General features: G+C 37.3%; 1 protein-coding gene across 1 annotated transcript in view; it reads left to right on the top strand.

Moving 5' to 3' along the window:
- The window catches only part of RNF125 (ring finger protein 125), a 34,989-nt gene extending 18,939 nt beyond the window's left edge, over nucleotides 1–16,050 (top strand). The window contains exons 5-8 of the mRNA XM_046670961.1: nucleotides 1,667–1,761; nucleotides 3,911–4,001; nucleotides 11,948–12,055; nucleotides 14,804–16,050. Of these exons, the coding sequence (XP_046526917.1) occupies nucleotides 1,667–1,761; nucleotides 3,911–4,001; nucleotides 11,948–12,055; nucleotides 14,804–14,890 (381 nt within the window). The 3' untranslated portion in view covers nucleotides 14,891–16,050. The remainder of the gene's footprint in view (nucleotides 1–1,666; nucleotides 1,762–3,910; nucleotides 4,002–11,947; nucleotides 12,056–14,803) is intronic.
- The last annotated feature ends 2,583 nt before the right edge of the window (nucleotides 16,051–18,633 follow it).

Raw genomic sequence — 18,633 nt, 5'->3', positions numbered from 1 at the left:
TCATGTTATTCCATCATCCAGTGCTTCATCTCACCTTTCGTGTCTGTCAGAAACAAGAACATTCTCTCAATTATCTTGGGTGGAAGTCCCTTTCTTTTTTTCACCTACCCATTTCTGATTATTCACAAGGATTTTGATTTTTCCTTTGAGATATTTCTTGTATCTGTCTCTTCCTTTTCATGTTATTTGTCTTGCCCGGAATACTGCAATTCCTTCTATAGCCATTTTAGACTCTATTCTTCAGAGTGCAGGCCACATCTCCATTCTGTGAGGTCTGGCCTTCATATTCCAGTACCTAGCATCAAACAGTTTCCTATACACTTGTCTACATATCTTTTTTTCCCCTCCATTAAATTATAAGCACCTTTACCGCAAGCGCAGTGGCTTATGTTTCTTCTGCACTCTCTCACAATGTCTTACTCTATGATTTTATCAATTCATTTGTCAGCATATAGTCCCCAAATTGCTTCTTTTTTTGCTGAGGAAGATTAGCCCTGAGCTAACATCTATGACAGTCTTCCTCGACTTTATATGTGGGTTTCTGCCACAGCATGGCTGATGAGTGGTGTAGGTTCACACTCTTGATCCAAACACCCCAACCCACGAAGCTGGACCACTGAAGCTGAGTGCACTGAACTTAACCACTACGCTGTGGGGCTGGCCCCCCCAAATTGCTGATTTATATGAGGAATGCTTCTCTTTGTTGATGAAGGAATACAAAGAGGAAGAAAGAAACTTTTAACAAAAGTAGTAAAGAGACAAGAGAGCACTAATGTGCAAAGTTGGATTTTAAAGGTTGTAAAACAATCTGATTTAAGAGAGCTACCTAGATTGGTCCTAGTTTTTACCTCTTTTAGATAGATATTTGTAAAGTAAGGATTTGTCTTTACATTTCCACTTGATTTTATTTTTTACCTTTTGTTAAGCAATTATAACTGTTTCCTTGACATGGTAGGTTTCATATTTGAGGTTTAACTTCTGTAGCTTGGGCAAAATGAAGCAGGGTGGGTAGGCCCCCTTACCACAGCTGTACAGAGCTTCCTTTAGCACAAGATCTTATCAGTATCTGATGACACTTTTAGTAGAATATGTGTTATTGAGCAACAGATCCCTCCTGGTTAGGATCTCTGAATGTATATCTGGAGGAACAAGGGCTCTTTATTCTGCCTTCATAAAAAATGGACTGCAAGAGCTGTCTTTTATGTTTACTCTTAATGGGCCCATTAAGTATACTGTGTATTGTGAATTCATGTAATACTGCTGGATATATTATAAAACCATGGTATTCATATCTTTCTCTGAGGCACAGGGTTTCTTTTTACTTACTAGGAACATCTCTAAAATCCATCCATTTATTCTTTTTATCTTCATTTTCCTTTCTTTCTGTTTCTTTTCTTTTTTTTCTTTCCTCCGTCTTGCTCTCCTTTTCCTCTCCCCATTTTCTTTCTCAATCTTTGGATCTTCTAAGTAGTACAGAAATTTTAAAAGTGTTATTCTTGATAACGCCTTAACTTTGTTGTGCTGTTGTCATGAATGCATGCTTTTAATCTGCTGACCTCACACTATGACCTTATTTGAAATAATGAAAGTCATAAAACCGGATCACATAAGACTTCATTGAACCCCTTTCCAACAGTGAGTTTATTTTCAATTTGCTTTTGTATAGGTTTGCCTCAGTGAAATGAGGGCACACATAAGAACTTGTCAGAAGTACATAGATAAGTATGGACCACTACAAGAACTTGGGGAGACAGCAACAAGGTTTGTTTCAATACAATATAGTTTAATGTGAAATTTGATATGTCTATATAGAATTTAATGGGCTGGAAAGTTTAACATTTTTATTGTGAAAATTATGTAGTTATGTTTAGGCTCTTAATCATAATACCTGTTATTGGTAATCATTTGTTAATAGCAATAATTATGAAAGAATTTTGGTCTCTTTACTTGAAAAACTTTGCATGGGGGAACCAACAGAAAACAGGAGAGATGGGGAAACTTCCTCAGACAAGTTTGTATTCAGGAAGATCCAAAAATAGAATGTAGAACTGTTCAATTTCTGCCAGGCTCTGTTTTCTGACTAGTAGCTTGCTGAAGTAAATCATGGTTAAAAGCTTATTCATCTTTACTTTTCCATCACCGCTGCTCTGTTTCCCAGCTCATTCCCTTTCATTTTGCTGGTTTCTCTTTAGAAAGCAGGAAGTGACATCTCGGGATATATATCCTAACAAGGAAGAACGGGCCTCGGGCAGGCATTTGGAATCCTACAGCTGCTTGGTGGATATTCTTTTATAGGGCTAGAGGAAGGGTGGAGGTGGCTAGTAGGTATAATGGAGGATATTGATCGTTAATCTTTTTTTCCTTTAAAAAAAGAAAAGAAACAAATCTGGGTCATGACTACTATCCTGATGGCCAGAGTAATTACAAACGTTGGAGTCTCTCTGTACTGGAGAAATAAAGAAATGATTGTGTTCTCCTGCATCGGCTGATGGCTTAGAAACTATTAAATCTGCTTATAAACTCAGTTGTGCGATAGGGGTCTTCAGTAAGAGTGTGATTTCTTCCTCTCTTCTGAAGGAGAATCTTAGTTCTGCTTCTTTCAAGAAAATATATTCAAAATATAGCTTAAATTTCCTAACCTGAAAGTCTAAATGATCGCCCCCTTCCTTTTGTTTTACTAGAGATTTCTTTGCAAATGTACCTGTTATTATAGGATTAATCTTATATCATGTATTATAAACTTTAAATGAGTATTTTAGCTCTAAGCAGAGTGTAGATTCTATTAGATTGGCTACAAAGACCAATAGGAAGAAAGGATAACAAATGGGTTAAGAAAGTTTGTGGGTTTAGTTGCAAGGTTCATAGGCTTTATGAAAATTTAAAAATATATGAAAGCTAATTTAAATCCTAATTTCTCCTGCTACTGAGAATTAAAATAGCAGAAAATGAGAAGGGTTGTTGATTAATCAATCTTACAAGATAGATTAATATTTGCATTTAAGATAGAAATCTTTGCTTTATAGAAGAACTTACTATATGTTCAGATTTTTAAAATTCTTATACAGGGAGCTTGTCCCAGAGTACAAGCCTTGGGGAACAGGAAGTTATATTTATAATGGAAAGTGAGCAAAAAATTCCAAGCCTCCATATTGTTCCTAAGAATTTAAGGCAACACTATCCAATAGAAATACAATGAGAAATATATGTAATTTTAAATTTTCTAGTACCCACACTAAAAAAGTAAAGAGGAACAAGTGAAATTAATATTTGATATATTTTATTTAACCAAATATAGCCAAAATATTATTTGAACATGTAATCAGTGTAAAAATTGACATATTTTACATTTTTTTAATAAGCCTTTGACATTCAGTGTTTAGTTTATACTTCCTGCATATCTCAGTTTGGACTAGCCACATTTCGAGTGCCAATAGACACATATGGCTAACAGCTACTGGATTGGACAGCATAGATGTAAGGGACAAATGTTCCTTATATACACCTGTAGATATATATGCTAGTGGAGTTGGAGAACAAATAACACCCAATTTAGATGTTACCTGAATTAGCAAAGGAAGGAAGAAAAAGAGACAGAAAAAGGAATCCAGGGACAGCTGGGTGGTGTGTCCTCAATTTCTCAGTTAGTGAGTGCTCAGATTGTACTTTCTTCCAGAAAGAACAAAGTGTTTCAAGTGTGTTATAACTGTTTCTCTGCCCTGTCCCTATGAGGATACACATTTACATTTCTCATGAGAAAAAATTCAGGCACCAACACCATTACCAGGATAGGAAAAATGATATCAAATCTGAAAGAACGAGGACTGGAAACTAGATTTACCTATGTTCTATTTTTTACCTCCAGTTAAGTGCTAACAATTTTAGTAGTACTTGTATTCTATGCAATTTCCAGGTGCGTGTGTCCATTTTGTCAGAGGGAATTGGATGAAGACAGTTTGCTGGATCATTGCATTACTCATCACAGATCGGAAAGGAGACCTGTGGTAAGGATTTTTGTTATTATATTTCTGGAATGTCTAAATTCAATATACGTTAGAAAATCCATTTACTAGGCTTCTACTTATAGACGTGATATAAAGGATAGTTTATGTCAAGGTTATGGTAGTTCTATGACTATTTTTTTTTTTTAAGATTTTATTTTTTCCTTTTTCTCCCCAAAGCCCCCCGGTACATAGTTGTGTATTCTTCGTTGTGGGTTCTTCTAGTTGTGGCATGTGGGACGCTGCCTCAGCGTGGTCTGATGAGCAGTGCCATGTCCGCGCCCAGGATTCGAACCAACGAAACCCTGGGCCGCCTGCAGCGGAGCGCGCGAACTTAACCACTCGGCCACCGGGCCAGCCCCAGTAGTTCTATGACTATTAACAATATGAAAGTGTTGAGTTGAAACTGATAAGAATTACTAATGTGCAGTCACTCTTTTATTTATGAAATTAGACATCTCTTACAGATAACCATGGGCATAATCAACAAGAAGATCTAAATGCACAGTTAAGGTCTAACTAGTATACTAACCAGTCACATCCTAAGTTGAAAGCTTTGTTTAATAATGCAGAGAGGGTTCTGGTGACAGTACACTAGAAATGGAAAGTTGACAGTCATTCGTCTTTATTAATCAACCTATTGTTTTATTTCTTAGTCTGAATAATTATCCATATGCTTGCACTTTAAATATACATATTGCTCATTATTTCATAGGTCCATTGTGAAGGCTGCCTTTTTTCTTTTCAACCTAGCATTTTAGTTTTGCTTGGCAGTGTGGTGTTATAATTTTCATTTTTGTGTAGTTGTGAGGAAAAGAAGAGTGGCGATGGGTGCGTCATCGTTTACTCAGCTATTCTGCTATTTTTGAACACTTGGATTGTTGCCAGTTTTTAGGATTTGAATTCATATTCTTGTACATTTAAACCTTTCCTTCTAGCGGATTTCTTCCTACCAGGAAATTCCTTAGATTGATATTTCTGGGACCAGGAATGTAAACTTTTTAAGAACTCTTGAAATACACTCCCAAAATGCCTTCCAAAAAGTTTAAGTCAATTTATATTTGTGTCAGCAATTTATGATTAAACCACTTTCACCTTAACTTGGCCAAGATTGGGTACATTTATTTTAAAATTACTCAGGCTTAACAAATGTATAATTATACCTTGAAGATTATTTTGAGTTTTATTTTAGTTTTATGTTGTGTATGTACGTGATTATGTGTGTGTGTGTATATATATTCTTACACACATATCTATACATATATATGTCTATATGTGCATTGTTTTTATACATATGTTTTTGCTTTTTGAACTGTGTTTTAAGTTTTTTTTTCATAAAATCCTTTCTGTATGTGGATGAGATTGAAACTAGTATATTAGATAGACAGATAGGTAGATAGATAGTGCTCACAACAATCCTATGAGATACGTATGATTATTATCCCCATTTTACAAATGATAAACTGAGGCTCAGAGAGGTTATGTAAGTCTTGCAGGGTAAATAGCAGAGCTACAATTTGCACATAGTGGTCCAGCTCCAGGGCCTGCATGGTGAACACCTGTGCTCTACTAGCAACTATGTGAAATCAAGGCTAGTGGAGAGTTCTCAGAGGAAGCCATGTACTCTCACGGTTGGGGAAACCAAGCTGGGAGGCATGGGGAGGATGAAGTGGTAAAATTTCAGAAGACCGGGATGCTATCACGGCCTTGAGGCGGGAGCAGATTGTTCAGAAAATCCATGGTTCTGTAATAGACCAGGGCCCTCTAGAGATGGTCACTGGAACAGAAGACCTTTAGGTTTTCACTGTTAGCAGTTCGTTCTTGACTAGAAGCTGAAGACACATGTCACTCCGAAGGATCTAGAGCCAAATAGAAGTCAGGATCTATGCTGTGGTTATGAAAAGGCTAGAGGTAGGTATTGTGGCATAGCTGGAGTTCACGTGCTTAGGGATCCACACTGGGGACACATAGTTAAAAACACCCTGGTGGAAGTCCTGGACAAGGAGGTCTGAGCCTGAGGCTGCTTCTGGATTGCTGTGGAAGTTAGTAAGGAATTACTGCTTTAAAGGATTCGATTGCTGGGCTTGCCTGCAGATGAGATCAGTCACATCATCTAATTTACCTGGCGTAGTAAGTTTCAGGCCAGTTAGAGGCTTGGGAGAGTGATTCTACCTTCCAGATACAATTAGGTAATTCTGAAATCAAACTATAAGCATCTAATCTTTCTTTTCCTTTTTTTGTTTGTTTGTTTGTTTTGGGTTTTTTGGTGAGGAAGATTGGCCCTGAGCTAACATCCATTGCCAATCTTCCTCTTTTTGCTTGAGGATGATTGTCCCTGAACTGACGTCTGTGCCAGTATTCCTCTATTTTGTCTGAGGGATGCTGCCACAGGATGAGCGGTGTGTAGGTGTGCCCAGGATTCGAACCTGTGAACCCCGGGCTGCTGAAGCAGAGCGCGCAAACTTAACCACTGTGCCACTGGGCTAGCCCCTAATTTTTATTTTCTGAGTTGCTCAAGACTGGGATAGTAGGTTAGGAACATCAGGGAATTTGACCTTCCTCGCGGGCAGCCTTCACAGCCAACAGCTCCTTTTTGTCACACAGTAGTTACGTTCTGCCATGTTTTATTTTTTTGAAAAAGTATATCTGTGGAATAATAGACTCAAAGGAGGTGAATGACACAAACAGCTTGCTTCCGATTGAATTATGAGACCACTTCTGAGAGAAGTTTGGTAGATTATCTTGTAAAGGGAAGATGTTTCATCCAAAACCACACTTTCTGGCTATCTTGTCTGCCCAGGGTCCTCTTTCTTTTTCTGGTTGGCTCTTATTTATCCTTTAGAGCTCAGCTTAAGTCTCACTTCCTCTGGAAGCCCTCCCTGACACCCAAATTAATTTCAGCTCTTGCTTTTCTCACCTCTTTTTTTCTAGTTTACCACAATTTGTAGTTGTCTATTCATTTCATGCCTGTCTCTCTCTCTCTAAATTATTAAATTCTTGAAGTCATGGAACTTAACTCCTTTGTTCAACCCTGCATGTCCAGTTCTTGGTGGAGAACCTAGCACGTAGTAGGATGTAGTGATATGAAAAAAAAAAAGATAATAAAGAAAAGCAGAATTCCGGTTACCCAGGTTCAAAGATTCCACTCGTCTTTTATTTTCTGTCTTGCTCCGGAGATTCATTCCTTAAGGGAAGTGACAGGACTTCTCCTGGTTTGGAACAAAAACTAGGGTGACTAGAGCCTGAGCCATTCCTCCCCACAGCAGGTTATTTCCAAGAGATGTTTCCTTCAGAATACCTGTGACTTGACTGGGGCGTGGGAGCATGTGTGCACAAATGTTTTGGAAGGAAGAAAAATCGTCATTAAATTTGCTTTCAAACTCTTACTAAATTAGATGTGCAATTTGGTACCTTAATTTTGGTTATAGATTTGCCTGTAATTATTTTCAGTGCCTGGCTCCTTTCTCTTCTTTTGGCGTTGGATTCAGGAAACTTTAACTTCTTCTCCAAATGGCATTTGTCATCATATAGGAAGTTTTCTATAATTGGCTGAGTGGCTGTGGAGGTTAATCGAAATCACAGATAGAGCTGGGTGTCCAGTGTAGTAGACATTCCGAAGGATTGAAGTTGGTGGTAGCTTCTAATGTGGTGGCTGTTACTCGCCCATTACATTCCCCATCAGATAAAGTCCATACTGAGATGCGGTGAAGATCTTTTGAATGTGCACTGAACAATTATTGGTACCTAATATGAGTAGTACGGGCTGGGAGCACTGAGTAGAAAGGAATAATACAGGATGAGCTGATGTTAGGAAAACGGCAACGTTAGGGAGAGGGTGGGTGAACACTTAGGTACTTAGGTGATGATCAGTCAGTCTGTCATTTACCATTTCCTTCTCCTTCCTATTCTTACCCTTTCCTCCAACAGGTCAAATTCCCCAATGTAAGAATTAAAAGAAATTTTTGGAGTAGCACAGACTTTAGCCCATTGTTTTGCAGTGTCCTTCTAGTGGAAATCTCTTTAGTCACACAACTAAATTTTCTGTACACTGGAAGACTGAAGCCTCCACTCGCTCCTTATTAACATCAGACTAAAAACAAAAACTACTTTGCTTAAAATTCCAGGTTTCCTGTAGCTTTCTCCTCTGTTAGACTTGAAGCTCCTTAATGGTAGGGCCAGGGCTTAGTCATCTCTGTACCTCTGGCTCCTGGCGTGGTGTCATCAGAAACCACGTTCAACGCTCAAATGAGGATCTATTGAGTAGAACTGGTCCCAACTTCGCGTGCCAAACTCGTCTCCCACCACTTCCTCCAACCTGCCCTGTCCTCAGCTGTGCTGAGCTATTTCCATTGCCCTGTCCTTTTAGGATTTCCAGGCTTTCTCCACATTGATTCCATTGCCTGTGATGTGCCTCCTTGGGCATGACTGGCTCGTTCTTTAAGACTCACTTCAGTTACCAGAAACTCGGCTGAGTCCTTTCCTGAGTTCCTGGGCAAAATTAGTGATTCCCTTTTCAGGTCTTGAACAGTTGTCTGTTCATATCTTGAATATAGTGCTTGTTATGCTGCGTTGAAACTATCTGCTTAAATGATAAGCCGTTTATTATATGCGCCAAGGACTCAGCTAATATAGTGACTGGGCTTCATAATGTGAAATTATGTCTTATTTTGAATCTACCAACAGCCCCACAAAACAGAGATAATTCTCATCTTACAGGTTAGGATTAATTATTTGCCACAGTTAAGTCAGTGAGAGGCTGGGATGAAATTGGAAACTATTTTCTGGGTACTGGGAATGCAAGGGTGAACAGGACATGTGTAATCTTCCCTTAGGGAGCCCCAGCTATTCAAGGACAGGGATCAAAATAGTAGTAAATATATGGCATTTATTAAATGCCTCATATGTACTTGGCACATTAAGGACATTATTTATAAACATCATAACTACTTTACAAGATAGGTAGTGGTGTCTCCATTTGACAGAAGAGGGAACTTACGTGTCGAAGGTCAGACAGCTGGTAAGAGCCAGTGCTAGGATTTGAACCCAAGGCTTGCTGACTTCAAAGGCCCTGCAACACAACCCTAGCTTACTGGTTTCTGTATTCCACGTGCTTAGCACAGAGTAGAGGCACAATAAAGAGTGTTGAATGAACACATTTCTGTCACACACATATTCTTTCTTCCACACCACAAAAAATTAATGTTGCTTTTCTGTTAAAATATTTCTTGGTCTCAGCTCTGTTCTTGTTACTACATAGGTGTCTCAGAGTAGATTCAGTGGTGTCTTGCGATAGCCAGTGTTGCCAGTTAACCAAGATAGCTAGAGCATTAGAAAATCATAAGTGGTTAGAAAGCAATAATAATTTGAATGATGTCATTTTATTAAAAATAAGACATAAAGATTAACGGAGTAGGGGCCGGCCCCGTGGCTGAGTGGTTAATTAGGTTCTCGCACTCCCCTCCGGCAGCCCAGGGTCTCGCTGGTTCGGATCCTGGGTGCAGACATGGCACTGCTCGTCAGGCCACGCTGAGGCGGCGTCCCACATGCCACAACTAGAAGGACCCACAGCTAAAATATACAACTATGTACTTGGGGAATTTGGGGAGAACAGGCGAAAAAACAACAACAAAAGGTTGGCAACAGTTCTTAGCTCAGGTGCCAGTGTTTAAAAAAAAAAGATTAATGGAGTAGAGCAAAGTTCAGAAATGGAGCTTGTTTATAGAAATTGAGCATATTGAAACCAGGACCCCATAAAACAATAAGAAAGAAAAGAATTATATAAAGACCTCATTTAGATTTAAAGAAAAACATCATCCAAGGTGATAAATTAGACACTGTTATAATATGAGAAGAACACTGGATTATCTAGTAGAGGCTTAGATTCCATTGCTGATACTTATAGTGGGATAAATTTAAGCTTATTTCTTCCCCTCTGAAATTAGGTTCTTCAACAAAATAAGGATAATAATTCCTTGGATTTTCGTGAGGATCAAATGAGAATACCACCTAATTTATACTTAGCACATGCTTAGCATTCAGTAATGATTCTGAATCTGCTATTTTAGGTAATGAATACATGAAGAAATAAATTTTTTTAAAAACCTAGCTTAAAACATAATAAAGCAATATACATTAAAAGAGTCATTTATATTAGCCGTTAGGGAAATGCATGTTTAAACCGTAATGAGATACCACTTACACACCTATCAAAGGGACTAAAATAAAAAAGTATTGACAGTACCAAGTGTTGGCAAACATGAGGAAAAACTGGATAATTCCACATTGCTGATTGGGATGTAAAATGGTACAGTCACTCTGGAAAATAATTTGGCAGTTTTTTATAAAGTTAACCATAACACCATATACAGATAACCATAACCATAACCATAACCATAACACCCAGCAATCACACTCCTGGAAATTTATCCTAGGAAAGGAAAATGTGCTTGTGCAAACATCTGTACACAGATATTCATTGTAGCTTTATTTGTAACAGCCAAAAAGTAGAAAGAACAAGTGTCCTTCAGGGGGTAAATAGATAAACAAACTGTGGTACATCCATACCATGGAATACTACTCAGCAATAAACAGGAAGGAACTAGTGATGCAGGCAACAATGTAGATGAATCTCAAAGTCATTAAGCTCAATGAAAAAAGCCAATCGCAGAAGATTAAATACCGTATAACTCTATTTATATAACACTCTCAGAATGATGAAATTATAGAGGTGGAGAACAGATCAGTGGGTGCCAGGGTTAGGGAGAGAAGAGAAAGTGAAAAGGTAACATCAGGGAGCTCCCTTGTAGTGACAGAACAGTTCTGTATCTTGATTGTGTTGGTGGTTATATGAACCTATACATGTGATAAAATTTCATAGGGCTACACAAATGTACAACCCCTCCCCCCAAAATGAGTTCATGCAAAAATTGATGAAATCTAAGTATGATCTGTAGTCTAGTTAATTGCCATTTTCCTGGTCTTGATAATGTACTATAGTTATGTAAGATGTTTCCATTTGGGGAAGCTGGGTGATGGGGACATGGGACCTTTCTGCATTATTTTTGCAATTTCTTGTGAGTTTGTCAATATCTCAACCCATTTCATTACCCATTTTTTCAAAATGAAAAAAAATTTTTTTAAAGAGCAATTAATGGCTATTAAATTAGGAAAATACACGTAAATACTAAGAACTGATGCTGGTGTGTGATAATCTATATTACTGATAGCAATAAAAAACTATAGAGCAGGGGCTGGCCCCATGGCCGAGTGGCTAAGTTTGTGCACTCCACTGCAGGCGGCCCAGGGTTTCGTTGGTCCGAATCCTGGGCGCCATCATGGCACTGCTCATCAAACCACACTGAGGCAGCATCCCACATGCCACAACTAGAAGGACCCACAACGAAGAATATACAACTATGTACCAGGGGGCTTTGGGGAGAAAAAGGAAAAAATAAAATCTTTAAAAAAAAACCCAAAACTATAGAGCAATAGATATTATGAATTGTAAATATTCATAACCTTTGACCTACTAATCTCCATTTCTGGTCATTTATCCTAAGAAAATAATCCCCCAAAGATAAACACTATAGATAATGTCATTTATAATAACAAAATATCCACATACAAAAAAACTTGTCTTCCACAAGGTAGGCAACTAATTAAGTAATTTATGGTACGTCTACCAACTGTAATATTGTTTAAATAATAAATTGATAAATATGAAACAAATAGCTATTACTGTTATATACAAGAAATACATATGAAGAATAGATGTGATTTTATTTGTTTAATGTTGCTTTAATATTCATGCAATTTTAAAACGTAATACTGAAGTATGGCCAATATATTCATGAAGTTAAAATTCGCTTTGTTGAACGATTATTTTTTAAATCTGAAACTAATGATTATTTTAAATTCTTTCTTGAACTCTTGGTCTTGTTTATTTCCAGTTCTGTCCCATTTGCCGATTAATACCTAATGAGAATCCGAACAGCTTCAGTGGCAGTTTAATAAGACATTTGCAAGTCAATCACACTTTGTTTTATGATGATTTCCTAGTGAGTATATTTTCTTACTTTTACTTTGTTTTTATGCTGTCTGTGTTAAGCTTACCTTTTCTAAAACAAGTAAATAAAATTCTAGAGAAAAAAATTTGTATATAGCTGAAGTGTTAACTATTAGCATTAAGTAGGAAATCATAAAAATATAATGTTTCATAAATTTGACTGTTAATATTACAGTGGTTATCTGCCTTAGACAAAATTATTTTCTTTGTGATCCATGTGTAAAGAAGCAGATTTTGCTTTCAAATTATTTTAATTTCTACTCTCGTCCCTCCCTATATATAGTTATAATGTTTATGAACTTGAAAACTTACATAGCTCAGATGAAATCACATCAGTAATGAAATGGCTTAGAGAGTTTCTTCTGCATCCAGTTGCTTTTTAAATGGCTGTTAGTAGGTATGACATTGTCAGTAGTGAGACACACAGGCCTTATTTTTAATTTAAATTCTATAAAACACAACACTCATGTTTACTGAACTTTTTTAAACTTAAAAAATTTATTATGAAAAAATTTTCAACATGTACAAAAGTAGATGGAATAGTATAATGAGCCTCCATATACCCATCACTGGTCCATCAATAACGACCAACTCCTGGCCAATCTCCTCATATTAAGACTTTTTTTAAGATGTAAGAAAATTTAAGTATAATATGAATAGTCCTTTACTTATGACTGTATTTCCCACGATCAGAAATGAGACTAATAAGCAAAAAGTAACATAGCTTTTGTTGTACTTCGGTCCATGCGTCGCCATGTGAGGGTAATGGGTTGTCTTCTGAGTCCCTTTCAGTCTATTATGGGGAGAAAAATCACTCATAGCCATGTTCTGAAATAGAATATTTTATTGTTACTTTTATTTAAATATGTGAGATGTTAAGGGTTAAATTTGAATTTGCAGGTAATTCACATGATTTGACTGTTTTCTTTTCATGCTATTTAGGGTAGAATTTAATAATTGTTAAAGACTGTCATTTGTAAATTTTCTCCTTGCTTTCTGATCTGCCCACTGTGATTATCCAGGTTCAACACAAGGACCTTGAGTCCTGACCTGGGTTCTAAGTAACAGCTCTGTCACAAGTGTGTGACCTTGGGCAAGATATTTAACCTCTGAGCCTCTGCTTGTTCATTTGTTGAGTGAGGAGAATAAAAACACCTCTTCCCTAAAGCTTTTGTGAGGGTTAAACGAGATAATGCATCTAAAGTGATTTTCGCAGTTTGGGCCCTGATGTTAGGCGGGTTGAAGGGAAGAGAGCATATGGGAGTGGAAGGACCACTGGAAGAATTGAAGAGGCTGCCCCACAGAGGCTTCATATTCTCTGCTCCATCTCTCCGATAATGTCTTTCCTGGCGCCTAAAGCACGCAAGGCCTCACCAGAGCCTGGTTCTGGTCTGCGTGTGCTCATTTTTCACAATGCATAATGCTTCCTCTTTAGTTTAGCTCCATAAGATGTTCTAAAAGCCAGGTTGATTCCATACCTGTTCTGACTATTCATGTTCAGTCCGTTCTTCTCAAGCCCTTTCAGACACAGTATGATCCAGGGCAGGTCAGGAAGAAGTCACTTTCCCCCACTCAAAACCGTATTCTTGGGGGTCGGCTCCAAGTGGCCGAGTGGTTAAGTTCGCGCACTCTGCTGCGGCGGCCCAGGGTTCGGATCCTGGGCGCGGACATGGCACCGCTCGTCAGGCCACATTGAGGCGGCGTCCCACATCCCACAACTAGAAGGACCTGCAACTAAGATATACAACTGTGTACAGGGGGGTTTGGGGAGATAAAAGCAGAAAAAAAAAAAAAAGATTGGCAACAGTTGTTAGCCCAGGTGCCAATCTTAAAAATAAATAAATAAAAATTTAAAAAACCCATATTCTTGGATATGGAATGAAGTTGAAGGGATGTTCTCTGCTTTGCTTTTTTGTTTCTTAAGTTACCACCAAGTACTATACGATGCACTTTATACAAATTACCTAATTTTATTCCTTGCAGCAACTTCTGTGAAATGAGTACTGTATTATGATCCTCACTTAGCTGTGAAGTATCTGAATCCCAAAGTTTAATAAATTGCTTAAGAACAAGCCACTGTTTAGTACAAATCTTGTTCTCTTCTGTGCTTTATGGCTTTCCTTTGGATTTTGCTTAGTTACTTTTATGTTTTAGAATGCACTGCCAATGGAGAGTTTACGTTTTTTTTAGTTTATTGGGGAAGAGGAGATGGATTGCAGAGGATAGAGCTCTTAATAGTTTTTATTTTTTTTACAAAATGTGCTGATTTAAAAGTTTTGAATTCCATTTTGACCTCAGGGAGGCAAGAAGAAAGATTTGTTTTCAATTTTTTTTTGGAAATAGATATTCAGTAGTACTGTTGGGATTGGTGAATCCTATGGGAATGTCTTAATTTTATTCCATGTTATATGTTTATGTGAAACATAACACTCTTACCAAGATTTGTAATGTTGACTACAAACTACTAGCTAGATCAGATAAAACCTTGACATTCCAAATCCAGACTATTTTACTATGACAATAACTGGTTAATTGATAGGCAGTAAAATGAAATAGAACATGCACTAACCACAAAGCAAACATCCTGGGTTCTGTGACAGTTTTTATGGAAACTGAGAGATCACTAAATTCAGGGCCTTGGTTTCCTGCAAAATGAGGGCATTGCATTGACTCTCATTGTCCAGTTTCTGAAAACTATTGTCTCTCATTATATGTTTCTAACTATTTTTCTTTATTGTAGGATTTTAATATAATTGAGGAGGCTCTTATCCGAAGGGTCTTAGACCGCTCTCTTCTGGAATATGTGAATCGCTCGAACACCACATAATTTTTTTAAAAGGAAAGAGAAGGAAATCATACAATTGCACCATTTGTTAAGATGCTGCTTGAAAAATTGAAGGGAAATGGTCGATGTTTAATGAGCAAAAATGTACAACACAGTTAAATGTTTGCCCATGTTTATTGTTATATTACCTTTTAAAACTGCTTTCACTATGGTGGTTTAAATGTTTTACATTCTTGAGTTTCTTAGACACTTAATGACAAAAAATTGTCTCCATCAGCCATTAATATAGGGAAGAGAACACAAGGCTGGGTATGTGGGTGAAGGATGTTTATTTGTAAACTGGATGACACTGTGTGTAATGCTACATGTTAATAATTACCTTCATGGCTGGGCAAGATAACTAATGTTTGTTCTATGTAAAAAGATGGAGAGTGAAACAAAGTGTGGACTTTCAAGGAAATATGAAATCTGTTCCAATGCTCATATTCTAATATCTAATAGAATAACATGAATAACCTTACATGAGTGTAGGAAAGGAAAATTTTGGAAGTCAGCGAAGTCTGTTTAACCAAATTGTGTAACATAATACTGTAACAAGATAAACTTTGTGTTAGGAATGTATACTTAATTATTTGACTTTTTATAACTGTGCACACATAAGAATTTAATACTATATTTTTCAAATATTTGTAGCTTATTATTTAGAAATATTTCTATAATATAGGCAATTTTTTAAGAGCCATCAGCTGATATTTACAGTAGAAGTATTCTCATGCATAATTTTTAGTGGAAAACCCTAAGGGCTTTGATTTTTTTTTTATTTTATCCTTTAGAAAAATTATAAAATAAAACATAAATAACTGAAAACCAAAAGAAAATGTATAGCTTATTACATTATTTTAGGGAAATACTCTTTTAGAGCTCTGCCTGCCACCCTGGATGTCCTCTGTCTGTCCTGTCACAGCTGACGATCTTCTTCCCCAACCCCACAGAAGTAACCACTACATTGATTTCAATAGTAATCACTTCTTTGCATTTCTCTATCATCACCCACGTGTGTACCTCTACACACTGCATTTTAATCGTACCCATTTAGAATTGTTTTATTACATACATCTTTTACATCTCTCTCTTTTTTTTTTAAGATTGGCACCCAAGCTAACAACTGTTGCCAACCTTCTTTTTAAATTTTTTTAGTGTTTTTTATTCTTCCCAAAGCTCCCCAGTACATAGTTGTATATTCTAGTTGTGAGTGCCTCTGGTTGTGCAGTGTGGGGCACGGCCTCAGCATGGCCTGATCAGTGGTGCCATGTCCACGCCCAGGATCCAAACCGGTGAAACCCTGGGCCACCAAAGCAGAGCGCCCGAACTTAACCACCAGGCCACAGGGCTGGCCCCTTACATCTCTTTTTAATCTAAAGGTTCCCCCTTTTTTCTTTTCCTTAAAATTTACCAGTTGAAGAACCTGGTCTTATGACCTATAAAGTTTCGCACAGTCTATATTTTGCTGATTGCATACTCATGGTGCAATTCAGTATGTTCTTCTCCCCTCTGGATGTGACACATGGATCCGGAGCTTTGAGCAGACTCAGGTTCAGTCCTTTTGGCAAGACTACAGGTCATGGTGTGTTCTTTCATCAGAGGGCACATAATGTCTGGTTCTCTCTTTTTGTGATGTCAGTAAAATTGATACTCAATGCCTGGATCCATTGTGGGGTTGGAGAATATTCTATCATTTTTTTCATTCATTAGTTGGAAGATTTTTATAAAGAGATGTTTCCCTACATCTACTATTTGGTTAACCAGTGAAAGGGAAAGGGAAAGTCAATATTTGAATTTTCCCTTTATTCACCAGTTTTCAAGATAATAGACTTGTTTCCTATCATCTTCCAGAGATGACTTTTTTTTTTAGTATTATGAACTCATGGATTCACACGTATTTGATAAGTTTCAATCCGTTTCAAATATTACCTTATTAAAGCTCAAATTGTCCCATCTTTGGCCATTGGGAACCTCATCAAGTTGGTTCTGAGTCCTTTTGACACTACTCTGCAGTCTTTAATAGCTTCCTTGCTGTCTCCTATGACTAGATATTCCAAGCTCAACTTGTATGCTTCCTGCATCCAGACCTGGAATCAGTCATTTCTCTGAGAAGCCTGGTTACTGACGGTGAGAAATGGTATTTCAGAACCATAATCGAGGCTCTGAGGATGCTCATTGCTATTACATTGGTCACTGTTTCTAGGAGAAAGCTAGGAAATATTTATGTTTTTTAAGGATAAAACATTTCATGAGTTTATTTTGATACTTCCAAATCAAATTGAGTACTACAGGATTTTTACCTAATCCTTTCTATTACAAGTATATCTCCATTTTTTTCTATATTGATAATCCTGGTTTTCAAGGACACAGGGTATGATAGAAGTAGAATATCCCACAATTATTCATTTCCTTTATCTACCTTATACATGCAATAGTTTTAGCATAACAATACTAATACAACCACCACCAATATGATAACCAAAACAGTTAAAATTTTTTTCATTTGCTCTCCCTATTTTCCTTCTATTTTTCTTTTTCTTTTTTTTTTTTTTGAGGAAGATTAGCCCTGAGCTAACTACTGCCAATCCTCCTCTTTTTGCTGAGGTAGACTGGCCCTGAGCTAAGATCCATGCCCATCTTCCTCTGCTTTATACATGGGACGCCTACCACAGCATGGCTTTTGCCAAGCAGTGCCATGTCCGCACCTGGGATCCGAACTGGTGAACCCTGGGCCACCAAGAAGTGGAACGTGTGAACGTAACCACTGCAGCACCTGGCTGGCCCCTGCTTCTATTTTTTAAAGTCATGCTATATTAACATTTTCAGAACATACTGGTATAACATACTATACTTTCTCCCTTCTAGCTCTCATTTAGTCTTAGTTCTTCAGGTAACTATATATTCAGTGCTTGCCACTAGTCCTTATTTGATGACTGTGACTATTTTTCGTATCTTGCTTTTTAATGACGAATCCAGGACAGAGAATAATGTTTCCATCCTGAAAGCAAGCAAAGAAGCTATAAAGACTAGTGATGCCAACTCCTGAGGATAAAATGTTATTTGGCTGTAGTTAGCTTTTTAATTGTAATCATTTATAAGCTTCCTTGTTTCTTACACATAAATGTAGTCATAATCGTGATGCCCCAAATTTTCTGTAGTAAATTATCCATTACTTCTTTAAAGTCTTGCTTACTATTCTGCCATCCATACAAGATAATTAAAAAAACATAAAACTGGATGAAATCTAGGGGGCCTTATTTCTGCCCTTTTAGGTATTGGTTTCAAGCTTGCTTTTCACAGCTACAAACAAGTAATAACAGATTTTTAGTTTCACAACCTCTCTTCCTCCAATATGGATGAATCATTCAATAAAGCAAAACCTGTTGGACAACAAGTGCAAAAGGAGAGGAATTTTTCAGAGATAATCAGACTAAAAACCTAGTCCCTGAAAAATGAAAGAATATATTTCTAAGCATTAGTACCGACTATCCAGAAAATAAATCTTTGTTAATTCAGAGCAATACAAAAGGCATCTTTCAATTGTAAAACTTGAAAAAATTTCAAAACTTTAAAAGCTGTATTTTAAGTAAAGCTTTAAGTCACCTGCCACTATCACCCTCAGTGCAGCAGTTCTGCCTCTTGTCCCTGGGTTCCTCTTAGGATAATTTTGCCACCTACAGGACAGATTAGGTGCTGGCCGCCTGAATTATTTTGCCTTTTGAATTATTTTGAGTTCTAAAATG

Source organism: Equus quagga, chromosome 9, assembly GCF_021613505.1.
Source record: "Equus quagga isolate Etosha38 chromosome 9, UCLA_HA_Equagga_1.0, whole genome shotgun sequence".
Classification (NCBI taxonomy): domain Eukaryota; kingdom Metazoa; phylum Chordata; class Mammalia; order Perissodactyla; family Equidae; genus Equus; species Equus quagga.
Note: the sequence above shows the minus strand (reverse complement) of the source record. Positions and strands in the feature narration are given on the sequence as shown.